The 26,660-nt window shown below is 50.4% G+C and overlaps 1 protein-coding gene across 1 annotated transcript; it reads right to left on the reverse strand.

Moving 5' to 3' along the window:
• Positions 1-774: 774 nt before the first annotated feature.
• Positions 775-11,106, reverse strand: LOC120403031. Its single transcript, XM_039533709.1, has 5 exons — positions 10,855-11,106; positions 8,988-9,039; positions 6,092-7,805; positions 5,386-5,534; positions 775-5,245 (listed from the first exon to the last, which is right to left on the reverse strand). Exons 1-5 carry the CDS (start codon positions 11,104-11,106, stop codon positions 1,863-1,865), a joined length of 5,550 nt encoding a protein of 1,849 aa, XP_039389643.1. The 3' UTR covers positions 775-1,862.
• Positions 11,107-26,660: the final 15,554 nt, after the last annotated feature.

Genomic DNA, 26,660 nt, shown 5'->3' on the forward strand with positions numbered 1-26,660 from the left:
TGCCTTTTTGTTTGTTTAAAAGGAAGACAGTGATATTGCATTGGCAAATTCCCCATAGAAAGAAAGAGTGGAACAAAAGAATAATACAGGCACCTCAACTTTTCCTCATTTATGGAGGACAGTCTTATAATATGGATCCAGATATCCTCCAATCACACAAGCTGAAAATTGTTCCACTTTACTGCAGCTCTGTAACCATATGGGAACCAATCCAGTCTGTGTTTTGTGCACATCCAAAATTCCTGCTGAATGACCCACCCTGGGAGCGAGTTACCAGTGACCCAGGGCTGGGGTGGCAGGAGGTGGGGGGGCACTGGTGGAGGGGAGCCCAGGGCTGGGGCAGCAGCAGGGTGGAGGGAGGGCACTGGTGGGGAGGAAAGGGGGAAGCCCAGCACTGGGGCGGCAGGGGGTGTGTGTGGGTGGTGGGAGAGCCCAGGACTGGGGCAGCAGGGGGGTACAGAGGGGAGCCCAGGGCTGGGACGGGGGGCAGCCACATTTTTTTTTGCTTGGGGCAGCAAAAAACCTAGAGCTGGCCCTGCTGGGTTCCCCCAGCCGCCGGAGACCCGGGCCCTTTAATTTGCCCCTGAGGGCTCCCAGCCACCTCTTCAGCTGGGAGCCCCTGGTTGATTTAAAATGAAGTATCACCTCCCCACCCCCAACCTTCCTTTTTGGCCCACAGCTGTTTTGGTGGGGCAGCGCTGGGGAAGGAGGGTTTGTTTCCGCAGGGCTGGGCGGCCTTGGGGTGGGGTGTTTCTGCAGGGCCGGGAGGTTTCGGCCCTTAGCTGTTTTCTTTGGAGGAATGTGGCCCTCGTCGCTTTACGAGTTGTGCAGGCCTGCCTTAGATATTACTTTACATTCTCTCTCTAGCGGTCAGATTCAGATAACCTTTCTTTCATTATGCAAGTCTATTTGGCACTGCACCAATGTGCAAAATGGAAATAACTTCTTGCCTGAAATTATTTGAATCAATCAAGTCAAAAGAATAAAGTCTCCTTAAATATAGGGCAAGTCTACACTAGAGACTTAATATACTCACCTCCGTGAGAGGCGGAAGTTATGTCAGTGGGAAAGCATCTCCTGTTGACATAGCACCAGTGTGGACAGTGCTTAAGTCGATGTAACTTACGTCACTTGGGGTGTGTGTGTCTTTTTCAATAGGTTAAATTATGCGGTAGTGTAGACCAGCCCATAGTGTTTGGCACTGTAGCTTAGAGTCTGATAACTATGAGGACATTGTTGATTGAAAAAGTGGTAGAAACAAAAGGAGAATGTAGAGGGTTGTGTGTGTGTTGTGTGTGTGTGTGTGTGTGTTTGTTTTTTTACTGTGCATGAGAAATGTACCTTCTCTGAGAAGAATACAGAATATATGTCTTAGTTTGAATATGGTTGGCTGGATTCTGATCTCAGTTACATCAATTTAAATACAAAGTAATTCCTTGGGATGCAATGGAGCTCCCCTGGATTTGTGCTGGTAAATAGGATCAGAACCTTGCCAGCTTCATTTATGTGCCCATCACTGCAAACCAACAGCAAATAAATGCAAGAAATGGGCACAAATGTTTCTTTGAGTGGAAATTATAGGCTGACGAACAGTACCACTGCCAAGCATTATGACCTGATTTAGTTCCCATTGACATCAATGGTAAGACTTCTATTGACTTTAGGGGAAATAGGATTGGGCCCTAAATTATTATAGTAAAGAATAATATTGTACAAATATTGTTGGGTAAATTCAATTACAGATGGCAGGGCAGGTCCTAAAATATTGTGCTTGTCATGATAGATCTAAATAGCTAATTATATGATAGACCAGAAACTCTTGTGGATCGTATTAGGATCTATCATGGTTTTAATCTTACTGTCTATTGGCCAAGTGCTGTACTGACATCATCTCGGGGCCCTCCCAGCTGGCTTTTCCGGCCCCTCCTGCGCTGCAGCCGGATGTTCATTTCCCGCCTGTGTTCCTGGGCAGCGGCTCTCAGCCGCTCAGCTGCCATGTCGGCATAGATGGCCTGGGAGTGTATGACGCAGGGCGGCAGGATGAAGGAGCCCAGGACCTTCTGTGCCAGGTGGATGTCCAGCCGGTGTGCTGCGGCTCGCGGAGAAGCAAGATGCACCCGTGCCAGCGTGGGCCCCTTGGGCGCTGGGCGAGAGGCTGCGCGAGAGCTTTCTCCCTCAGACCAGTCAGAGGCCCTGGACTCGCTGCCCTCCGGAGACGACTGAGAGGAGGCAGGCGGTTCATATTTTGCCACACTGGGAGTGTCCTGCCCCTGCCATCCGGGCTCAGCATGCAGAGGGGTTGGAGCTGCCGCATCTCCTAGGAGAGCTGCTGACCCCCTTGCATGGATACGCTGTGTCTGCCACCCAGGAGAGCTGGCCCCCAGAGAGCGGGCGCCGTCCCACCCCTTGATCTTGCAGCAAGGGCAGTCCAAGCATGTGCAATGGCCCATTTCCAGGTGGCCCACGATTTCCAGAGACAGAGGCTGCTTCCCCCCTGGGCCATGGTGGCTGCGGCTCCGGGCTATTCTCCTGAAGCTGGATTCCAGCTCCCGCGAGATCCTCTTCTCATTCCAAACAGCTGTCTCCACAGACGAGCTCCGGGAGCGCCTGCCGGTCCCCGCCATCCATGGAGCTCCTTCGCCATCGTGGGTCCTCCACTGCCCAGGAATTTCCTCAGAGTTCTGCTCTCTCTGCTGTGGGTAAGACTCATGGGCCACCCGGCGTAAGGTCCGTCTCTGGGACTCCTGGGCCCTGTGGGAAATTCTCAGCACCTTCTTCCTGGGAAAGTCCAGGGTGGATGTCAGCTCTGCCTTGTCCTCCAGGAAGCGGCGTGGGGAGCTGGGGGGCCCTTCCCCATTGCTAGTCTGGGAGGTCTCCTGGCTTCTCCTGCTGCTGCTCCCCAGGGTGTGTTGGGACACTGCCTCAGAGCAGCTGGCTTTGCCCTCCTTTACCCCCATTTCAAGCCAGTGCTGGGACCGGTGGGTGAGGGGCTCCCCGGGGCCTGGCTGGAGCTCTTCCAATTGACCCGTGCAGAGGGCTGTAGGACCTTGGGGGGGTGTAGGGGAGACATGGAGCAGGGGCTGGGTTTGGCCTCTGGGCTCTGCTCCTGGTTGGGCAGGCGGCAGGAACATCTGTAGGGACTCCAGGATCCTCTTGGGCAGGCCCCATCTCCGCTCCAGGGCCAGTTTCCTGACGTGTGACTCCAGGTGCTCCCTGGTTTCTGTGTGCAGGAAGAGCAGGCTGCCCGTGGTGAAGCTCTCGCTGGCTGGGGCCTGGGCCCGCCTCGGGGGTCCCCTCCCAGGCGGTGGGGGTGTGAACGCGCCCAGGGATCTCAGCACCACCCGAGGTAAGCCCCACTCGTGCTGGAGCTTCTTTCTCAGGATGTGGCTCTCCAGATGGTCCCTGGCCTCGGCTGTGACCAGAGGCGGCCCCGTGACCAGAGGCGGCTCCTTGTAGCCGTTCCTCTCCGGCTCCTCAGCCCCAATGCATCCAGCCAGGCCCATCTGAATCCGGGCCCTCCCTGCTGCACTCCCCAGCGGCACAGCCGGAGCTTTCGGCATCATCCTCCGCAGAGACGCCGCCTGCAGCGTGGGCAGCCCCCAGAAATGCACCAGCTGCTTGTGTCTCACGTTCATGTCTAGTGTATTCACAGCCGTGGGTGGCAGGCAGAGCAGGGAGCCGGCCCTGGGCTTGGGGGGCTTCTGGCCTGCACAGATCAGCCTGGGGAGGCGGATCCTCTCCCCGTCCCTGGCCACTCTCTGGGATCTCTTCACCAGGGCCGGCCTCACCCCGAGCCTGATCTCTAGGCACTTCCTCGCGAGGTGCCGCTGGAGCTCGTCCCTCCACTCGGCAGCAAGGCCATGGGTTCTGCTGTCTCCTGCCAAGCGGCTGCCTGCGGGGACGTCTGGCTGGCTGGGCCTCAGCCGGCTTTGCCCGACGCTCCTTTCTCCACCGGCCCCAGGAAGCTGCGGGCCAGTTGGTGGGGCAAAAGCAGCAAACAGCCGCAAGGACTCCTGCATCCTCCGGGGAAGGCCCCACCTCCGCTGCAGCGTCATCTTCCGGAGGTGACGCTCCAGGTGGCCTCTCGTGTCCCCATCCATGAGCGAAGTCTCCTGCCCCAGGACAAGGATGTGCAGCTCGGCGCGTTGGCGGGCTGCGGTCGGCCCCGGCAGCGGGGGCTCTGGCACAAAGGCTCTGAGCGACCGTTCAATGAGTGCGGGGAAGCCCCATTCGTGCTGCAGCCTCTTCTTCCTGACGTGCAGCTCGAGGGCCTGTCTGGCCTCTGGGCCCAGGAACAGAGCCTCCCGTGCCCAGAACTCGACTTCAGCCTCACGGGGTGGAACCGGCCCAGGGGGTGCCCTGGGGACCATCCTGCTGAGGGACTGGGTGTAGAGAGTGCCCAGGCCCCACAGGGCCATGAGATGTTTGTGCTGCACATTCAGCTCTAGGTGGCAGACGTCCTCTGAGTGCACGAAGGGCAGCAGGGGGCTCCTGGCTTTCGGGGCCCTGTCCCCAGCAGGGATCAGCTTGGGGAGGGGCAGCCGGGACACGAGATGCAGCCTTTGCCAAGAGCGTCTCACTGCAGTGGGGACGGCCCCCAGCCGGGTCTCCACACATTTCTTTGCTACGTGGATCTGCAGCCACTTCTGAGCGTCACGTCCCAGGCTGAGCCGCGGGTGGGGAGCAGCGACCACTCTCCTGGCTTTCCCCACGCCCCACTCCAGGTGCACGGCGCTCTTGTGCCAGGGCAGCAGGAAAGGCCCCTCTGCATCCCTTTCCGTGGGTCCGTGGGGCCTAAGCTCCGCGTGCGCTGAGGCAGGTTGAAGCAGCCGCACCGACTCCTGGATCCTCCTGGGCAGCCCCCAGCGCCGGTGCATGAGTCTCTTGCGGAGGCTGAGCTCCAGCTCTCGTCTGCTGCCCTCACTGAGGAAGGACAGCTCAGGCTGGAGAACGGCCACGTCACTGTCGGCCGGCGGAGGGGCCTTGGGCTGGCCGGGGCGGGGGGGAGCCGCCATCAGGCCCCGCATGGATTTCTGGATGATCAGAGGCAGCCCCCACTCGTGCTGCAGCCTCTTCTTCCTCACGTGCAGCTCCAGCTCCTCCCGGGCTCCCGGTGGGAGGAAGGGCAGCTCCTGCTCCGTGAACTTGGTCCCAGCTGCGCGGGAGCTGGAGGGCGGTGGGGCGGGCGAGGGGCCTGCGTGGAACAGCTTGGCCAGGGACTGTCGGTAGTGTGGGCAGCCCCCACCTGAAGCTCAGGTGCTTGTGGAGAAGGTTGAGCTCCAGGTGATCCGAGGCTGCCTGCTCCAGGAAGAGCAGCTCCCGGGGCCGCAGCTCCAGGGATCTCTGGCCCGGCCGAATCAGCCGGGGCAAGGGGAGCTTTCCCACCCGGCGGGCAGCTTCCTGTGAGTGTTGGGCCCTGCGGGGGATGAGGCCCAGACGGATCTGTATGTTTTTCCTGGTCACATGTCTCTTCAGCAGCTGGTGGCATGTGTCCCGGCTGAGCTGCTGGCGCCATGCAGTTCCCAGGGGCTCGGCTAAGGAGACAGCCACCGCTGTGGGGCCCACGGGTGCCGCCCTGGAGGGTGATTCTCTTGGAGCCCTTCTCACTGACAGCCCCCTGAGCGGCCGGCTGGCCCTTCTGGCTTGCGTGTCTGGATGTGTCCCTGGAGCTGCGGTCGTGGGGGGCAAGAAGCCCCGCAGGGACTCCTGCACCCTCCTGGGGAGCCCCCACCTCCTCTCGGCCACCTTGCGCCGGATGTGGGCTTCCAGCTCCCTCTTGGTGGCCAGAGGGATGGGAGGGGCCCCGCTGCTGACACGGAGCTCCATGGCTGCCGGCCGGTCGCTCCCCTTTGGCCTGGGGCGCGTGGGCGGGGGTGGCATGAAACACCTCAGCGATCGCCGCACCAGGCCCGGCAGGCCCCATTCGTGCTGCAGCCACTTCCTCAGGGCATGCCTCTCCAGCAGCTCCCGGCCCTCGGGGGCCATGAAGGGGGTCTCCAGGGGGCAGAACTCGATGGCCACACCCAGGGGCAGCAGGGGGGCAGGTGGCACGGGTGGGCAGGGCACCATCTTGGCCAGGGACTCTGCCTACAGGGTGGGGAGAGCCCAGAGGTACTGGATGTGCTTGTGCCTCACGTTGAGCTCCATGCTGCCTGCCTTGCAGCTGAGCAGGGGGCAGAGCTGGTGGCGGGCCAGGGGGGCCTTGCAGCCTGGGGGGATCAGTTTAGGCAGGAGCAGGTCTCTGCGCCCCAGGGCAGCCATTTTCTGAGAGCTCCTCAGCACGGCGGGCAGTGCGCCTAGTCTGATTTCCAAGCCCTTCCTGGCAATGTGCACCTGCAGCTCCCGGGTGTCTCTGTAGCAGTGAGAGCCAGGCGCGGATCTGGATGCTCTGGCGGGGCCCTGGGAGGCCTGGGCTGGGGCTCTAGCTCTGAGGCCGGGCATCTGGGCTGCCCTTGTCACTGGGCCTGGCCCCCTTGGAGCCCATCTCCCAGACGGCAGGGGGCTGAGCCGGGGGTGTGGAGGTGTGGCTGGCATCAGCAGCCTCAGGGACTCCTGGATCCTCTTGGGCAGCCCCCATCTCTTAAGATGCACCATCCTTTGCAGATGCCGCTCCAGCTCTGTCCTGGAGCCGACGCTCAGGAAGGGCAGGGTCTGTGGCATCGTCACCACCATGCCTGCCCCCGAGGGTTTGCTTGCGATGGGTTTCGGTGCTGGGGGCATGAAGATCTTCAAAGCGCTCTGCAGGGTGCAGGGCAGCCCCAGGGTGAGCTGCAGCCTCTTTACCTGGACGTGCCACTCGAGACTCGCCCTGACGTCGCGCTGGAGGAAGGGAGTCTCCACTTCGGCCAATTCGAGCCTGCCGGCCACACGCAGGGCTCCAGGGCTGACCCGCGCCAGGGGTCTCCCAGCCAGAGACATCGGAGCTTCCCCCGTGGCCCTGGGTGCCGTGCTTTCTTGGTCTCGCTGCCATTTGGCCTTCCGCCCTGACATCCTGGTCCTGCCTGGGGACTTGGCCAGAAACGGCACCCAATCGGGGGGATGCACATGCCTCTGGGGAGCGGCCTGGGGGCTCCTTGCTCTGCCTCTGCGCAGGAAACTCCCGACCCAGCCATGTTCCGCTTGGCTTGGAGGGAAGGGCTCGTGCTGGGCAGGAGCGGGGCCGGGGTGCTCCTCATGCCTGGGAAGAAATGGCTCGTGCTGGCTTGATCCATTTCTCAGCTCCCAAGCGAGTAGGGGCGGCTCGTGCTGTAGAGAAGAGGAGCTCTGGGCGTGCTCTTGCCCGCGAAGGAGAGTCTCATTCCAGAGAGAGGAGCAGAAGAGACATTCGTCCTGCTCTGTGGAGGAGCCTTTGGCCTGCTGTGGGCGGGACAGCCTCTCCTCATCCTCCCTCGACGGGCGGCACTCCGTTTTCCGGCTGCCTGCCTGTTGCTCGGGAGGGGAGCGGGACTTGCTGGGTGGGAAGGGGCCCTGCGCCGGTGGGAGGACCTGGTCGCCCATAGATGTCCTAAAGCCGCACCACTGTAGCACATCCAGGCCTCTCCACATGGATCTACCGAGCAGATTCCTCCCTTTGGAGCCGGAGGCGGGAGTGGGAGGTGACCCTGGCCCAGCAGGGACCCACGCACTGGCCCTGTCTGCGTATACCAGCCGCTCGGCTTGCCGGGCCGCCTCGTCGCACAGGGCGCAGTCTGAGTTGTCACACAGCAGCTGGCGGATGGAGCGGCGCCTGGCAGCTTGGCGAGCGCGGCGTGGGGGGTCCCAGCACAGCCGGTCACGCGGCTGCTTCACCTGCCGCTTCTTTGCACCTAAAACAGAACAGCAGAGAGGGCTTCTGAGGAGAGATGGGGCCTGAACGTAGCGGGGGCCACGGGCACCCGAACCGTGACCCCACCCACCTGTACTGTCCCAACCCCGAATCCCCTTTCCCGCACTGCTCCTAACCCCGAGGCCCTGCCCCGTGCCACTCCTTCTCCCAGCGCCCCACCCGCCTGTGACCCATTCCCCCGAGTCCTCGCCCCCACACCAAGCCCCGCTCCTCCGCCACTGCTTCCCTCCAAGAGCCTGCCCCCCGCTTGCTCTTTTTTCTCCGCACGCCCTGCCTCCTGTTGCTTGCCCTTACAGCAAGTCAAAAGTCAGTGGGCATGGCCCCCCGGCCCCCTCATTCCAGTGCCCTGGCCCCAGGCCACTGTGCGCTGCTGCTCCAGAACCAGGCATGCTGAGCTTGTGAGAGCCCAGAGCCTGATGAAGCTCTCCGCCAGCACCACGCCGGGCCCCCTCTCAAACACCGCCAGTGCTGTGAACCTGGCCACGGTGAAGTCCCAGCGCCGTGAACCCGGCCCGGGCATCGTGCCAGGGCCGTGAATCTGGCCGGTGCACTGTCCCAGTACCAGAAACCTGGATGGCACATGGTCCTGGTGCAAATAACCCAGCCGGTGCCCCATCCTGCAGAAATGGGTCTCGCCAGTGTGCGGGATCCCAGGAAATCTCTCTGGCAAATGTCAGGGGCTGGCGGCACCAAGCAGCCTTGGCCTTGCAAGCCCTGGTACGATGCACAGCAACGGAGTGCCAGGGGGCTACACCCCTATTCAAGACAGAGCAGATGGGGTGAAATAAAGACAAGATCTGCTGGGCAGTGGGCAGTGCCTCCTGCTGGCAAAGCTGCCCTGTTCTGGGAAGGGCAGGTAGCTCCCCCCCGATGCTCACCATTAGCCTGCGCAAAGCCCTGGAGGACATGGGGACAACCTGCCAGAGGGGACAGACAATGGGGTGTTTGCCTCCATCGCTGCAAAGCCCCCAGACGACGGTTCGTTAGCACCGTGTCAGCTTATCCCGGCTCCAGTCAGCACCTTGGCTCCTGCTCCCATCCCCAGGGGCAGGCCAAGTCTGGGGGGCCTCGTGTGGGACCCCTGGGCCAGGGTGGAGGGCTTGGGAGAAGCCCTGGGATTCTGAGCCAGGGAGCCGTCAGGGAGCGTGAGGCAGGGCCTTACCTTCTCCCTCGTCCTCCGTCCCCCTCCACCGGAGCCTGCTGACCAGAAGAGCCTGCGGGAGCCAAGGAAGCGGCAGAGTTACGTGGTACCCAGACTGAGGCCGTGCAGTGCCAGCCTCCCGCCCAGCCCAGCCCGGTGCCAGGGGTGCCCACGCTTCCCTCCACCTCCTGCAGCTGGAGAACTTCAGGCTCCTTCGGCCATGCCCCGGGCTCCCCACCCGAGAGTCATTGGAACAATCCTGGGTCCCCCACCCCCCGACATCGGGGCATCGCCACACCAGAGTCACAGCAGGGCCCTGGGAGAAAGGCCAGGCTGTGCCCACAGCCTCTGCAGCCGCGCCCCACTGGAGCCAGCTTACGCCAAGTGTCTGGGATGTTCTGCTGCCCCCGGACCCACACGCATGGGCCCCATCTGCCCCTGGAGCTGGCAGGGTGATTCCCAGCTTGCACAGACAGATTCATGCTACATCCCCTCCAGCTAGCGCGCTAAACCCAGAGATGTAAGCGTGGTTTCGCGCACAGCAGCAGCACAGGCTAGGACAGACCCGTCTGGCTGCCATGGGTACGGATGGGGGCAGCTAGCCTGTGCCACGGCTCCGGCTGCCCGTGCCACCAGTCGGTGAGAGCTAGCGTGAGAACCCCATGCCAGCTGGGAATCGCCCCCTAGCTCTGGGTAGGGGCAGCCACAGAGCCGGAGTGGCCTCTTTCTGCAGCCTCCCAGCCAGGTAACCTGGGCTTCCCTCTCCAACCACATGCCAAGGGGTCCCTGGCTCACCACTGCCCCCTACCCCCCGCAGCCCATGGCCATACGCCAGGGAACACAGGCTGGAAGGACTGCCCTGGGCTCCCCTTTCTATTGCCTGGGCACCAGGCTGCCCCTGGCACTCCCTCAGCCCCTTGAATTCCAGGCTGCCCCATTCTGGTACCAGCTGAGCTGCGGATTACAGTCTGTTCAAGAAACCGAGGCTGTAGGAGCTGCCGCATCGCCCCCGGGGCTCTGGGGACCCCGGCACCAGGAAGCCCAAGCAGGGCCATGTGCTGGGATGTTAGTTCTGGGACTGGGGCCGGCTGAGCCGTTCAACGCCCGGTTGTTTTGGGGAGCTGGGTGACCAACACAGACACTGTAGCCGGCTGGGCACCCTGCCTGGAGCCGAAACGGCATCAGCCACAGAGTAACCTGGGGGGAGGGGCAGCAGGTTCCTCCTTTGCTGTCCGTGGGCCCTGGGTCTGACCCTTGCGGAGGGTGATTTCTGTGCCCGATGTTATGAGTCGAATGAGGACCAGGCCCTTGGGCTTCGCAATGTGCTCTGGCTTCCTCTTCTCTCCCCGTCTCCCCTGGTTCCCACCTGCGAGCCCAGCTCCCCAACTGATCTGGGACCCGAGGCAGGATCCCCAACTGACCAAACCCAAAGATCTGTCCTGGATTCCCCCTTTTCCCCCCCACCTCTTGCCTGCCCTCTTCCTGGCCGGCTGGGAGGCCAGGGACCCAGGAAAGCTTGTGGCTTTGGGAGGGAGCTGGGAGGGTTTGTTCAGCTTCCCCCAGCGGAGGGAAATAACTGGCCAGAGCCGGCTTAGTGCCAGGGGTGCCGGGAACCCTGGGACCACAAGGGAGAGCCCTGGCATTTCTAGCACTAGCTGGTGGTCGGGGCAGTAAGGAACAACCAATGAATGGAGCCAGGAGCTCTGTCTGTGGCCCTGTCTCTCGCTGTGGATGTGCCCCACCAGCCCAACGGGGCCTGGTCATAACAGGGGACCTCGGGTGCTCCCACCCACCCACCCACCCTCCCTTCCATGAGGCTGTGTCCAGGCAAGCTCTGCTGAGAGCGCAGGAAGGCTTGGGGGAGGGGGGTTGGGGAGGCTTCTCCTACCATCCTGCTTCTCCAGGAGAAGCTGTGCTGCGTCGCCATGGCCACCCAGATGACCAGGACCAGAAGGATGCAGGTGTACAACACCCAGGAGCTGTCAAAGCAGGCACAGAACCAGCTCTGCATGATCCCCACTCCCGCGTCAAACATGCTGGGGAGGACGGTCTGGACACGCACTGGGCGTGGAGACACTACACTCCCTGCTACTGCTGTGGCTGGATCTCGCCTGAGGGGCTGTTTGTTCCAGTGACGCATCATAAAGGGCCAGGACCAGGCGGGTCCTGACATCACAAAGGGACTGCAGGCATCAGAGGTGGGCAAGACCCTGGCTCCCTGCAGCCCCTCCCCAGCACCCCATGTAGGTACTTAGAGACTGTGACAGAGTCACCCTGTAACCCTCTCTTCATTAAGCAAAGAGATTGAGCTCCGTGAGTCTCTCACTAGGCGGCAGGGTTTCTAACCTTTGAATCAGTCTTTCATTGATAACATTGTGATGGTGCTGCCCGTGGGAGCCAGCTGAGGTCACTCAATCAGGGTGAACTGCAGACCAAACGGGGCAGACAAACCCCAAACGCTGGTGGATATTCCAATACTTAGATTTACCAAGCCAGCCCAAAACAGCTCCGGTATTACCTCACTGGTTACTCAGAAGTCCAAACAAGGCAGTTCCCTTAAAGTGCCCAGCCTCAGGCCTCCATCCAGACACACCTGTCAGATATGATGATGATTCCTGAAAATCTTATCTCATCATATAAAATAAAAGGTTCTTCCAATCCCAAAGGATCAGCCACATACCCACGTCCAATTATAACTTAGATCTTACCCAAAATACACACTATTAGCCAATTTTTATTAACTAAGCTAAAATTTATTAAAAAAGAAAAGAGAGAGAGTGTTGGTTAAAATATGAATATACATACAGACTTGAATTCAATTCTTGAGATTCAGATACATGGCAGAAGTGAGCTTGTAGTTGCCAACAGTCCTTTTAGAAATAGTCCATAGGTTATAGTCCAATGTCCATATTCAAGGTGACTCCAGTCAATGACTGGGGATCTCAATCCTTATGGCTTAAGGTTTCCCCCTCTTGAAACCAAAAGCAGATCTGAGATGAAGCAGGATTGTGTCCCAGGGTTCTTATACATTTCCAGCAACCTTTTGGCCTGAGCAAACAATAGGCTTAATTCTTTCTCCCAAACATCCTGGCAATTAGCACAGGGTAATTTATCCATTAAACAGTTCAGATACAGGTTACCACAACCTTCAGAGAGACATATAGACAATAATACTATTTCACTCAAGAGTCATCACAAATGTTAATATTCCTGTACCCCAAATATAGAACTCAGATTACAGTCAAACTGCCATCCAGAGAAGAATGTCCAAGACATCCCTCTCCCCAAGAGGATGTCAGAGAGGTGTAACCTATCACAATCTCCTATGCTTGTTTCTTCTGCACGTCTTCAATCAGCTTAATCTCTTACTATTTGTTATACGGCAGAGCCTAGGAGCCCCAATTATTTTGATAAGTACTGAACATGCACATAGCAGGAGACAGTCCTTGTCCCAATTTAAATAGATAAGACAAAGTTGGAAGGGAAAACAAGATCATTGAGAGGCACGATGACTTGCTTAAGGGCTTGCAACAGGTTAGTGGTAGATCTGGACATAGAATCCACATTTCCTGACTCGCAGTTCAGTAACCGAGCCACTTGATCACATCAATCACTTTATCTTTTTCATGTATCAAGGGTACAGCCCTCCAAACATATCCCTTTCCCTGTTTATAAATGCCGGACATCTCAAGGAAGCAGGGAATTTTAGGCGTGTTCTTCTATTTTTTTATTATTTGCATTATGGTAGCACCCAGGATTCTCAGTCATGTTTGACAGATCTCAAGATTTTATTTTTCTCAAAGATGGGGGCTATGCAGCAAAACACTGCTGTTTGTCAGGCTAGGTAGGAATTCTGCCCTCTATCCCCCTGCCCACGCACTTAATACAAGTTTATTACAAAACAAATCAGCCACTTGCTGACATTGTTATAAGTTCAACTGCTGAAGCTACTAATTTGTATGGATTTGTATCTGCTAAATAATGCTTATATACTATATACATATTTTCATGTTAGTACCCAAGATCGATGCCCTACTCTATGTCTTTTACATGAATATAAGCATATTGCATAGGGCCAGACTGAAGCCTTCAGCCACTGGCCCATGCTGGGGACTTTGTGGAGCTGCCATTCTTTCGTTTTGGATTGAAATTTTCATTTCATTTTGGCCAATCAAAATGAAATGAACATTTCATTAACATCAAACTATTTTCATGAAACATTTTTATTTTGACAAAACTACATTTTTCAATAACCACGATTTCAGTCAAAAATTTTTGAATGGCTCTGAGTGCCCAGTAATGACCCTGGATGTTTGTTACAGCAGCATATGTGCACCTCACAATATTAAAGGACAGAATTTGCCCCTGGAAAGTAGAGTTGTTTTTATTCTCCTTGGAAACCATTTTTGAACAGTGACAGGTGCTAGTGAATGAGTTGTGCTGCACAGGGTGACTCAGCACTTGGATGCTAGTGGAGTAAGTGACAGCCTGAAGAAATATATCCCAGAATTGTGGGTCCTTTACTCAGAACTCATAGACTCATAGACTTTAAGGTCAGAAGGGACCATTATGATAATCTAGTCTGACCTCCTGCACAACGCAGGCCACAGAATCTCACCCACCCACTCCTGTAACAAACCCCTAACCTATGTCTGAGTTATTGAAGTCCTCAAATTGTGGTTTAAATACCTCAAGATGCAGAGAATCCTCCAGCAAGTGACCCGTGCCCCATGCAGCAGAGGAAGGTGAAAAACCTCCAGGGCCTCTGCCAGTCTGCCCTGGAGGAAAATTCCCACTTTTTGTGCCAAGATCAGTAATACAAAGATTAAATAAGATTGGTCCCAAAACCGATCCCTGAGGAACTCCATTAGTAACCTCCTTCCAGCCTGACAGTTCACCTTTCAGTATGACCCATTGTAATCTCCCCTTTAACCAGTTCCTTATCATCTTTCAATTTTCATATTGATCCCCATCTTTTCCAATTTAACTAATAATTCCCCATGTGGAACCGTATCAAATGCCTTACTGAAATCGAGGTAAATTAGATCCACTGCGTTTCCTTTGTCTAAAAAATCTGTTACCTTCTCAAAGAAGGAGATCAGGTTGGTTTGGCATGATCTACCTTTTGTAAAACCATGTTGTATTTTGTCCCAATTACCATTGACCTCAATGTCCTTACCCTCACAAGTTGAAACCTGGGCTGACATCCTAATAAACATTCTTGAGCTAGCTCATTCAAGGCTTTGAAGATGAGGACCTGGGAATCTGACTGGCAGCCAGTACAGTGCATAGAGCATTGGTGTAAAATGTTCATGTTGGTTTTGATTTGCTAAGGAAGTAGGTGTTGCACTAGCTATGGCTTCTGGGTAGGCCCCTGGATCAACCCAGAGAAGAGTGAATTACAGTCAGCATTGGAGAAGAGTGGTCCAAGCCATTTGGCTAGCTGAAGTTGGTAGGAGGCATGAGTTCGCAGAAGAGCCAGGTCTGGAACCTCATGCTGTTAGCTCTGTGCAACTCATGCCCTGATTAGAAGGTTATGATATTTTCCACTGGTGTAAATCCTGAGTAACTCTACTGTCTTCAGTGTAGTTGATTCATATTTTTACATTGATATCACTGAGGTCAGACTCTGGCTAGAGGGCATCACTACATTTATCAGGTATATTTTCTCTGGTCCTAACAATCCACCAAGAAATGTGCGTGTCGTAGGTTAAATTTTAATGTTGACAATAATTTCTTTCTTTAATTTTGTCACTACCCTGATTCAGTGGATTTGGCTCTGAATGCTTCAAAAATGTTATCTTTCCAGTAAAAATTCTTTATCAGGTCTTTGGATTTCCGTACACTCTTTTTTATCTTGCTTCGGTCAAAGTGATTAAAAAAAGCCTGCCTGGTTTGAAGGCAGCTTTGAGAGTGGGAGGCTAAAGTAGTTACATTTCCACCATAAGGGCAGCTTTTGAATTCTAATTTCTGCTACATTTAAAAATTAATTGTGGAAAATAAACTCCTTAGGCTAGCTGAGTGGAGAGGCAGTCTTATCACTCAATATTAGGCATGAATCTTCTCTGACTTAAGCCTCACATTTATTTTAATGCACCATGCAAAGTATTTTTGAATGATAGTTATAAACTAAGAAGCTGTAAACTGACTCTGCAGAAGGGCTATTGGAAATCTAATTAGAACAGATTAGTACTTTGCATTCTGAACAAACAGTGAGTGAACGTTCGCTGCAACCTTATTTAACACACAAATATATCTGAAAGGCAAGTGGAATAATTTTGCATATATTAAAGTAGTAAAATTACAAGTAGTGAATTTCAAAACGTACGTGGTATATATCCATATTTGAAACAACAGCTATCAATCGTGTGTGCTATCAGAAAGGGGCAGAGCAAAGAATGAATCTGTTACTGTTTAATTGTCATTGCACTTCATCAGGTAGCTATTCCAGGTGATTTGCATTATTTTTTTCATACAGCACCGCAGTAAAAAAAATGTATGCTAGGTATTTGCTTAGCTTATTAATAGCACTCCCTCAGTAGGGTTCTGCAGTGTCTGTTAGTTTTCATTATGTGGTCAAGGGAGCAGTAAAGTTACATCTGGAAGCTATTTTGCTTCAAATTTAAACTAAGGGATTTAGGAAATGGAAGAGACTACAGTGTAAGAGAGTAAAACAAAAAGTAATAAAGAGAAAAACAGAACTGGTTTGAATGAAGCATTGTCTGCCTCACAAATCAGCTTTTATTTTAAACAAACTCAACAGAAATTATAGCTAATTTCTACCACTGAGAACTCAGGAAAAGGTGAAGAAGATATCATAACATATACTGAATTTTGTCAAATTTGCCATTTCTACACTACAAACTTTGGTCGATGCAAGTTAAGTCCGCATACAGCTACCAAAGTGGTTTAACTCTCTCTTCAACACAGGGACATCCAAAAGGGTAATTCCAATAAACTTGTGTGGATGGCAACACTTATTTATATCAGCAGAAGAACAGACTCCTCTGCTACCCTAGTAGAATCTTAAAACAGGATCACAATACATAGGGAGGTGACAAATATGTGTTAGGTGGTCACAGCTAACCTGCTCCCAACCTCAGTTGCTAAATGATAGGGGTGTGTGTGTGTGTGTGTTGTGGTGATGGTGGTTCTGATGAGGATCACGTCTATAGGGAAGCATGATGGGAGCGCTGGGATGGAAATGGTTGAGAACCACTGTCTTTGAAAGTAGAGATGGGAAGGAAAACTCGAAACTTCTCTTAATTGTTTATTTCTTGAGGATATTCCACACTAGCCAAGGCTCTCTTCCTCCCTCTGAATTGCAGCATATTCTTGTGCAAAGTGCCATTGGGACATTTTAAGAAGCTGGCAAGCTGCACGAATTGCATGAGTACCCATTGCATTTGCAAACCTTCACGTTCATGTACATCAGGTTTGCGTGAACAAATAAGGCAACTGCACACACAAGCTGTATGCAGTTACCTGAGTTATGCATGCAAATTTGTGCGGACAAATATAGAGTTTTGTAGGTGTTTGTTTTACATGGCTTGTTCATTGTACAAGTCTTTGCAGTAACGGCTTTAGAAATAGGAATTCACTTTCATTTTCAAAATCCAGACACAGCTTCTCATCTGCATAACAGGCAGTTAGATGAAGATTTAAAGTTCATCAAACAGCTAACGTATGGAAAAATAACATACAATGAGACCGATTAGTTTAAAGGAACTTAAATATGTGATTAAATTCTTTTGAAGTTAATGGGCCTTAAGCATGTGTTTAAGTGCTTTGCTGAACTGAGGCCAAATACTTGGTCTTCATTTTCTAAGGCAGCCTATAATATGAATTAGATATTAATCTGTTTAAAAAATCTGAATGGACTACTCTGGACACTAAAAAGAATGACTGTATTATAGGCTAAAAACAGCAGCTTGTGGTTTTCAAATTCTGGTTCTGATTTATGTCAGTTTGGTCATGTTCTGTGATTCATGAATTTTGCAGCAAAAGATCTTTGACAAAATAAAATGCATTTTAAAGTGACCTTGACAGGAACTTCCAACTCTACTTACTGGGAAATACTTATTGGGAACACAGTTCAGCTGAACTGGCATGGAGGGGGAAGTGATCTGTACCTGGGAAAGGACCAGTGCAGCTTACTTACCCAGGGAGTAAGATAGTGAATTGTGACCTCTTACTCCCAGTGCAGATTGCATTCCTGAACGTTTTTGTCTTGAATTTTCTTTTTCTTTTTGTTTTTAATTATCATATGTTAATTAGTTTTTCCCTCCAAACAAATTTAAAAGTAAAAATACTGTAGTAGAACATGAAAACTTGTATTTACTGAACCAGTCTCCTTCAGCTGTTAGAGGAATGGAGCTGATTTTAATAATTCCTTTTCAGTGATAGGTGTGATAAATGACTCATAGCCATTGTTTTCTGAATTCAGTGGAAGCCTTGGAGGAAAGAAATGATTAACTAAATTAGATGTATAAAGGACAGTATCTGTCACACGGTAAATATTTATGTTTGTCACCTAAGGTTCTACTTTATAAAAAGTAATGATTGAACCCTTTATAAGGCTTTTTGTTTTAATTTACCTAAACCTCTTTCTCACAAATGTGCATGTTTATTTTCATGCAACTTAACAAATGCTACAAATCCTGGTTGGATTTATTGTCTGGAACCTGTCCATCATTGCTCTATATGATTAATTACTTGCTTGGTCAGTTACCAGCCCAACTTCCAGGGACAAACTGATTTTCAATATTTTGTCTTCAGTCAAAGCTGATTTTCATAGAGACGTTTCCATATATAAAATGGTTATACTCCTTCCAAAGTATAATTCATTCATTTTAAACCAGGGATTGGCAACCGTTGGCATGCAGCTTGCCAGGGTAAGTCCCCGGTGGGCAGGGCCGGTTTGTTTACCTGCCATGTCTGCAGGTTCGGCCGATCACGGCCCCCACTGGCTGTGGTTCGCCGCTCCAGGCCAATGGGGGCTGCGGGAAGTGGCGTCCCAGTACATCCCTCGGCCTGCGCCGCTTCCTGCAGCCCCCATTGGCCTGGAGTGGTGAACCGTGGCCAGTGGGAGCCGCGATTGGCCGAACCTGCGGATGCTGCAGGTAAACAAACCAGCCCGGCCCACCAAGGTAAGCACCCTGGCGAGCTGCGTGCCAAAGGTTGCCGATCCCTGTTTTAAAGAAACCGTGTTGAAGAGTTGTTTGTTCACTGTTCATTGTAACTTGCCTTATGTTACTGGGGTGCTTAGACTGAGGTTTGAATCTCACTGTGCTAGGCATTGTATAAACATACAGTGAAAGGCAGCCCTGCCCTGAATACCATGTAGTTTAAATAGACAGGACACACAAAAGGGAAACAGGGGCACAGAAAGGTAAATTGACTAGTCACATAGTAGGTCAGTGGAAGAGTCTGGAATAGAATATAGTTCTCCTCACTCCTACTCAAGAGCCTCTCCTGTGACTGGGCCATTGATGTAAGGATACTTTGTGAAGAACACCAACTCCTTAAACGGATACACTACTTGTTAGTGTGAGCAGAGTTCTGTGGAAGCCTTTCAAACATGGGGACAGATGTGGAATGAAGTGAAACAAGGCTGGGCCAAGAAGGATTAAGATGAGTGAGACATTCTCTCCTTTAACCAACAGGTACCTGGTAAGTGTTGGCTATTTTAAGTAAACTACTTTTTTAATGAGTTAACCAGATATTGGGTCCATTGCTGAAATATTTGGCATTGATGTCTAGACTAGGGTTGTCATTCTGTCTAGGTTTTCCTGGATTGATCTGATATTGACAGGACAATCCTTCATCCTCTAAGTGCTGGACATTTGCGGGTCTCCAGATCACTTCTGGGCCCTTTGAAATGTCACAGCGTGATGCTATTTTAACATGATAGGATGCTATCAGCATGTGACAAGAGTGAAGAATCAAAGAAAGCTGGCATCTTCCACACTGAACAAGAAACTCTGTTTAGAATTAAAAAAATGGTATTATCTGTAAAATTACACTCCCCTTCTCTCTGCTTCACTGTAGAGTTTCTGGAACCCCTGCTAGGAGGGTGTGGGTAATTGTCCCCATTTAGTGGCTGGTTCACATAACAGGATAAATCTGCTACAGCTGCCAGCTGAAGTCACTAGAGGTTCATGCTTTCAGGCCCTGATTTAGCAAAGTACTTAAGCATGTCCTCAATTCTATGCCTATGCTTCAGTGCCATTGAAGTCAATGGGAAAGAACATATTGAAGTGCTCTGCTGCTTCGTAGCCTTAGTGCTGAAGCTCCTGTATTCAATCCCTGCTGTTGTCTTAGGCAAGGTGCCTTGAACCCCATCCCCTGTTCCCTCTTGTTTGTCTTTTTGCTAGAGAGTTAAAAAACCATTCCACACGTCTTCCCAGGTATTTTAATGCAGTTTCATCTGTTCATCATGGCGTAGTGAGACCTTGTTGTAATATCAACTTGTTGCATCATGTGCTCTATCTACATTGCTGTCAGAATTTTGGCTAGTGAACATATTGAAGGAGTTCATCACATCCTTCAGTGTTTGTATCTTGTCTAAAACTGTTTGCTTAGCTTTTGACACACACACAATATGTTAAGTAGCTGTAAGCTTGAGAAAGGCATATCTATCTATATGCATATGCTGTTTCTATGTCATAGAATGTAATTAGCATCCTGGTCCAGTGTCGCTTGTAGTAACTCAGTTTCACTGCACATTCATTAAAGCAATTGGTACACTGGGAGTGATCAGTTATTATGCTGATGAGAGATTCCCTTTAGACCCGTTTGTTTCTTTACCAACATAACTGTCTCATCTCCTCAGTTTTCCTGTGTCTTTAAATCCCCAGACGCCAAAGATATATCAGTTGTAACTGGAATTTTATTTTTATAACAGAGATGCAAACTGCCATGGAAAAATTTAGGGATTCTATGATGAGGGTAGTTATTGAACTGGCTGGCTAACAAATATCACAGCTACTGTAAGTAGCATCCAGTAAATATTCTAGTGCTCTGTTATCCAGATTCTTTAGCTTATATTCTCATCTTGGAAGCTCTAAGAAGAATTTACTCTCCAACTTCAGGACATTGAACACACTTTTGTGAGAATGTGATGTATTGTGGGGGTCATGAGGTTCACTTGGGGTGTATAAGTAAGGAAACTGAGCTGAAAATTGCTTGAAAGCTGAATATCATCTTAAGTGATTTTATATAATAAAGCTGTGACTGTCGGAGAACAGAGTGAACGTTTCAGGAGCGGGAGCAGGACATTCCTGGTGTAGGACTCTTGTGTACATAGATCAGAAAGAGACAGTACCTCAGTAACATACCATCCTGATGTGCAGAAAGAATAGCAAATATGGCAGGCGACCAGCTTGACTTAACAGTGAAATCTTTGGTGAGCTTAAACATAAAAAGGAAGCTTACAAGAAGTGGAAACTTGGTCAGATGACTAGGGAGGAATATAAAAATATTGCTCAAGCATGCAGGGGTGTAATCAGGAAGGCCAAAACACAAAGGTCAGAGAAAGTGTGGGACCCTTACTGCATGGGGGAGGCAACCTAGTGACCGATAATATGGAAAAAGCTGAAGTACTCAATGCTTTTTTTGCCTTGGTCTTCACAGACAAGGTCAGCTCCCACACTGCTGTCCTGGGCAACACAATATGGGGAGGAGGTGAGCAGCCCTCAGTGGTGAAAGAGCAGGTTAAGGACTATTTAGAAAAGCTGGACATGCACAAGTCCGTGGGTCCAGATCTAATGCATCTGAGAGTGCTGAGGGAATTGGCTGATGTGATTGCAGAGCCATTGGCCATTATCTTTCAAAACTCACGGAGATCGGGGGAGGTCCCGGATGATCAGAAAAAGGCAAATATAATGCCCATCTTTAAAAAAGGGAAGAAGGAGAACCCAGAGAACTACAGACTGGTCAGCCTCACTTCAGTCCTCGGAAAAATCATGAAGCAGGTCCTCAAGTAAACCATTTTGAAGCACTTGGAGGAGAGGAGGTGATCAGGAACAGTCAGCATGGATTCACCAAGGGCAATTCATGCCTGACCAACCTGATTGCTTTCAATGATGAGATAACTGGCTCTGTGGATATGTGAACGTGATATATCTTAACTTTAGCAAAGCTTCTGATATGGTCTTCTACAGTATTCTTGCCAGCAAATTAAAAAAGTATAAATTGGATGAATGGACAGTATGGTAGATAGAAAGCTGAGTAGATCATCGGGATCAACAGGTAGTGATCATCGGCTCGATGTCTAGTTGGCAGCCGGTATCAAGCAGAGCACCCCAGGGGTCAGTCCTGGGGCTGGTTTTGTTCAGCATCTGTATTAATGATCTAGATGATGGGAGGATTGCACCCTCAGCAAGTTTGCAGATGACCCTCAGCTGAGGGGAGAGGTAGATATGCTGGAGGGTAGGGATAGGGTCCAGAGTGACCTAGACAAATTGGAGGATTGGTCCAAAAGAAATCTAAAGAGGTTGAACAAGTACAAGTGCAGAGTCCTGCACTTAGGACGGAAGAATCCCATGCACTGCTACTGGCTGGGGACTGACTGGCTAAGCAGCAGTTCTGCAGAATAGAAACTGGGGATTACAGTGGATGAGAAGCTGGATATGAGTCAGCACTGTGCCCTTGTTGGCCAGAAGGCTAAAGGCATATTGGGCTGCATTAGTAGGAGCATTGCCAGAAGATCGAGGGAAGTGATTATTCCCTTCTATTCAGCACTGGTGAGGCCACATCTGTAGTATTGCCTCCAGTTTTGGGTGCCCCCACTACAGAAAGGATTTGGACAAATTGGAGAGAGTCCAGCGGAGGACAACAAAAATGATTCGGGTGCTGGGGCACATGACTTACGAGGAGATGCTGAGGGAACTGGGCTTGTTTAGTCTGCAGAAGAGAAGAGTGATGGGGGATTTGATAGCAGCTTTCAACTACCTCAAGGGGGGTTCTGAAGAGGATGGAGCTCAGCTGTTCTCAGTGGTGGCAGATGACAGAACAAGAAGCAATGGTCTGTAGTTGCAGTGCGGGAGGTCTAGGTTGGATATTAGGAAACACTATTTCACTAGGAGGGTGGTGAAGCACTGGAACGGGTTACCTAGAGCGGTGGTGGAATCTCCATCCTTAGAGGTTTTTAAGGCCCGGCTTGACAAAGCCCTGGCTGGGGTGATTTAGTTTGTGTTGGTCCTGCTTTGACCAGGGGGTTGGACTAGATGACCTCCTGAGGTCTCTTCCAATCCTAATCTTCTATGACTGTATGATTAAGAGCATACTGCAAGAACCCACTGTTTGGCTAATCTTTCCTTCAGTAATGAGGGCTGAACAAGCTGCCAACCCTGGCTTATAGGATATTGGCAAACAAATGTCCCTATTATTGGCCACCCTAAGTCACATGTCATTGTTTCTGCTCTTTGATTGGATGACTGATGCTTTTTAAGCAAGAGAATGATGAATAGCAAATAATGCACCTTCTGGTATGAACTTTTGGAAGTTTAATTATTCATGCTGACATTTGTGAAAATTCCAGGAGCTGAGAACATTTCTTCCAACTACGCGGCAGGTGTTCGATATTGAATATACTCATGAATCTGTTGCTTTTTTCCCCCAGTTCTAGTCAATATTTTTTTTACAGAAAGTAGGCATGAACTCCTCAAATGCATTCCAATAATGTATATAAAAGGTGTTTCTGTTTTCAGTCCATGAAAGTCTGTCTGTAACACAGGTTAGCATTCACAGCGTTAAGTGGAACACTTTTTATAACTTCAAAACGAGTTGATATTAGTTTTTAATTATATGTTGCTATGCAAGTGCTAATTTACAGAACTGAAGAAAGCAACTTTATATGTGGAGAATAAAGTGAAATTTAATGCAAGAATTCCATTTAATTAAGCATTTTTATGCTTTAATAGTTGAATTACCACCCCAGATTTCATTTCCATAACCAAGCCATGTTTAGAATGTTGATACACTACTTTGTCAAATACATTCAGTCTAATCTCCTTTTCCCAGGATTGTCATAACTCTTCAACTAAATAACAGTATTTGCATGATGCCAAAAGCCAAGAAAGCTTTTCCATGAAGGAAGGGGAGATTTTTTTTTATCTGTTTCCTGATAACTTAACCAGTAAAGCCAATGTGTATGAGCGGGCACTTAGCATACAAGAAACATTATTGGTCAGATTATCTACAAATAGTGCCAGAAAACATTAAGAATGGAGTGAGGATATGGGGAAATATGTGGCTTTTTATGTCTTTTTAATCACGACACATCATATTAAAAATTCAGTTGTCCAATAATGTGCTGCTCAAACTGTGTGTGAAAGAAGCATTTTCCACAAGCGAATGTTAAAAGGAACACTGTCAAATTGATTGAATCAAAAAGTGGCATTTAAAAAAATTCTAAATGGTTTATCAATAGAAGGGCTTGTTAATTAGTGCTTTAAAATAATAACTGAAAACATGCTTATAATAAAATTTTCTCCAGGTAGGGCAGGACATTGGAATGGGAGTCGGGTTCAGAATTTAGTTCTGTCAGTAAATGACCTAGGACAAGTTACATCACCTGTCTGTGCCTCCTTTTCCCCATCTGAGGATAATGACACTCTCCATTGGAAAGTGATTTAAGATGGAAAGATGAGAAGGGTAATATGAGCAAATTGCAGTATTATTGATCATCTATGTATCACTGCAGAGTAAATGACTCCAATCTGGAGCTGCATATAGGTGCAGAATGGAAATTATAGTGTGTGCAGAATGTAGCAGTCCACTCGTGAAGCAGGAAACACCGTAGAGAACATACTGCATCTGACATTGGCTCCCTACTTCCATTTCAAGGCCCTGGTCTTAATTATTTTAGTCCTTGACATGTAGGAACTCAGCTATCTCCTAGACTACTTCACCATTTGTGACTAACTGAGGTCCTCTCATTCTTCTGAGACAATGCAGTTTATTTTCTATGGCAAAGCTCCGTTTTAAGGTGTGATCAAGGACCGTGCAATTGAGCTATTCTTTATACAAGGGGCCGACCTGCCAACAGAGCAATTTCTGTGCATACTAATAGTGAGGCTGTCCCTGAAACTGTTCTCTGTTCACTCCCTTGGATGTTAGCAGAACATTATTCAAGAAGCTTATTTGGCAGCATTTTGTGATCACTGAAAGGAAGATCTTAAGGGCAATCTTTAGCCAAAGAATAAGAGGGCTAATTTGGAAACACGCTTACAGATTTGAGTACTGGGAGACACTTGAATGAAAGAATAGGTTTTGTTTCATAGCTGGAGAATAGAAGTCCCCTTCTGATGAGCTATGTTGGACTGAGATTGGAGGAAGCATTATTGTGAAGGCTATAAAATACAGCTGTCATATGAATCAATTGGATAGAATTGTAATGGGGGGAAAGAAGTTTGCTGGCCACACCATCTCACTCACCAACCCTTTCATCTGTTTTATTTTCCACTTCTTCTTCTATGTGACCTCTTCCTCATTCTTCCCTACCAGACATGCAGTCCTTAACCTGGGCTGCAACATCCCCATTCTCTCCTCTTCATGGTGCTTCCTTTTTAATATGCACTTAACTGCAAAACTCAATCTTCTATTTAGGAAACAATTTACAGTCCCTTGGGAAAATTCTTCTAACTTCCTTCCCCCTATTTTTTTAAAGGCAAAAATCATGGCACTAATAAGACAGGTGTCTTACCTCCCCAATCATTCACACTGGCTTCTTGTGACCTCCCTTTCCCCCTGCTACATTTGTATGATGTCTACATAGCTTGTAAGCTCGCTGAGAAGGGACCACATCCAGGGCCGGTGCAAGGAAGTTTCGTGCCCTAGGCGAAACTTCCACCTTGCACCACCCCCCCACCCAGCTTACCCTGCCCACCGTCCCCATGGCAGTTAACCACGCCCACCCACTCCTCCCACCCGAGGAGCCCCCCCCGCGGCAGCTAACCCCACCCGCCACAGCAGCTAACCCACCCCCACCCGGGAGCCCCCTCACAGCAGCTACCCTCCCTTGCAAGCCCCCCCTCCACGGCAGCTAACCTGGCCTGGGGAGCACCCTCCGTGGAAGCTAACCCCGCCCCCCTCCATGGCAGCTAACACCGCCCGCCACGGTAGATAACCCTGCCCGGGGAACCCACCCCAGCTCTCCTCCGCTGAGCACGCCGGAGCTGCTCTAATTCTCCTCCCATCCCAGGCTTGCGGCGGCCATTGGAGGAGACTTAGAGTGGGGGCTGTGTGCTCAGTAGAGGAGGCAGAGTGGAGGTGATCTGGGGCGGGGAGCGGTTCCCCTGTGCGCCCCCCCCATTACTGTGGGTGGCCCTCCCTGCACCCCCCTCCTACCCCAGCTCACCTCCACTCCACCTCCTCACCTGAGTGGGCTTTTAGGCGCCCTCAACCACTAGGCGCCCTAGGGGCTGCCTAGTTTGCCTAAGTAGTTGCACCGGCCCTGACCACATCTTACTAGTTGTCTATAATGTAATGTAGCATTCGGTTAGTGCTATACAAATAGTCACAGTGCAAATAGTCAAATACTGTTCTCTGTTGGTAGAGGGATATTGTAAACTAGTGCGTATTGAGAACTGTAATAGCTTATGAACAAACACACAGGTACCTATATCTGATCGAGTGCCTGAGAAGCAACCTTCTTTTCCAGGGGGTATCCTACATAAGATTGTGCTCTGATTATCATTGTCCTGGGGGACTAGCTCTCTCTGACAGAGAGCGAGATAGAGAGATGCATAGCTCTGACTAGGGGCACAAAGCTAAACTGCACCGTTATTGTATACCACGGTTATAGAATGGCACACAGGATCCCATATTAAGCATATACAATCTATGTTGTTTTATCTGTATCTGATACATTTTCAGTGTGGCCAGGATTTCACCCAGGATGTGTGTTTAATCTAAGATGAGTTGGGTTTCTTCCTGCCGTTGAATGGAATTAACTGTTTGGGGCTCTCAAAAATAATGGAACTCCAACCTCAGAGGGGAGAGAAAGTTGAATATGACAATCTGAGTGAAATGAAAATGACTGCAATCTTCCATAACATCATCACTGCAGAAGGGCCAGTGGGTACCAGAATGGACACATGAAAGCCAAATGACCTATGGGATGTGAAGCACCTTCATATTACTTTAATGCTGAAAAACAACAAACAGTTGTCTGAGGAGATCCATAAATAGTCTGTCAATATTTTATGAACAGAGGAGATGCTGTGGGGATGCCTTGTTTTTGCTTGGAACTCTGTGGTTCATTGCAGCCTTTGAAGTGTTGGTAGACATGACCCACATGTTCCCTCAACACCACGACTTCACACAAATGCTTCTGCTAGGTGAGTATTTACAAGGGTTTGCAGTGCACTATAGCTGTGAAAGTTCTGTTCACCACTGTTAGATTCCATATGTCATTTCATTTGACGGTATCTCCACTCCACTTCTTTGACAGGTGGACAATAGTATTCTATCTGTTAAGCACATCTCAGGTAGGCTTGTGTAATGACACAAAACATCCTTGTGCTACCACTTCAGAACTTGACTTCCTGCTTACAGATCTGTAAACAGAACAAACTTCTTTCTCTGCTCAGTGTTGCATCATCAGCTTATACAAGGCACGGTACACTAGATGATGTAGAGGGCAGGGCATGCAAAGCTATCATTTGTCAAGCCATGCAACATTTTACC

The sequence above is a fragment of the Mauremys reevesii genome, linkage group 1, assembly GCF_016161935.1.
Source record: "Mauremys reevesii isolate NIE-2019 linkage group 1, ASM1616193v1, whole genome shotgun sequence".
Taxonomy (NCBI): Eukaryota; Metazoa; Chordata; order Testudines; family Geoemydidae; genus Mauremys; species Mauremys reevesii.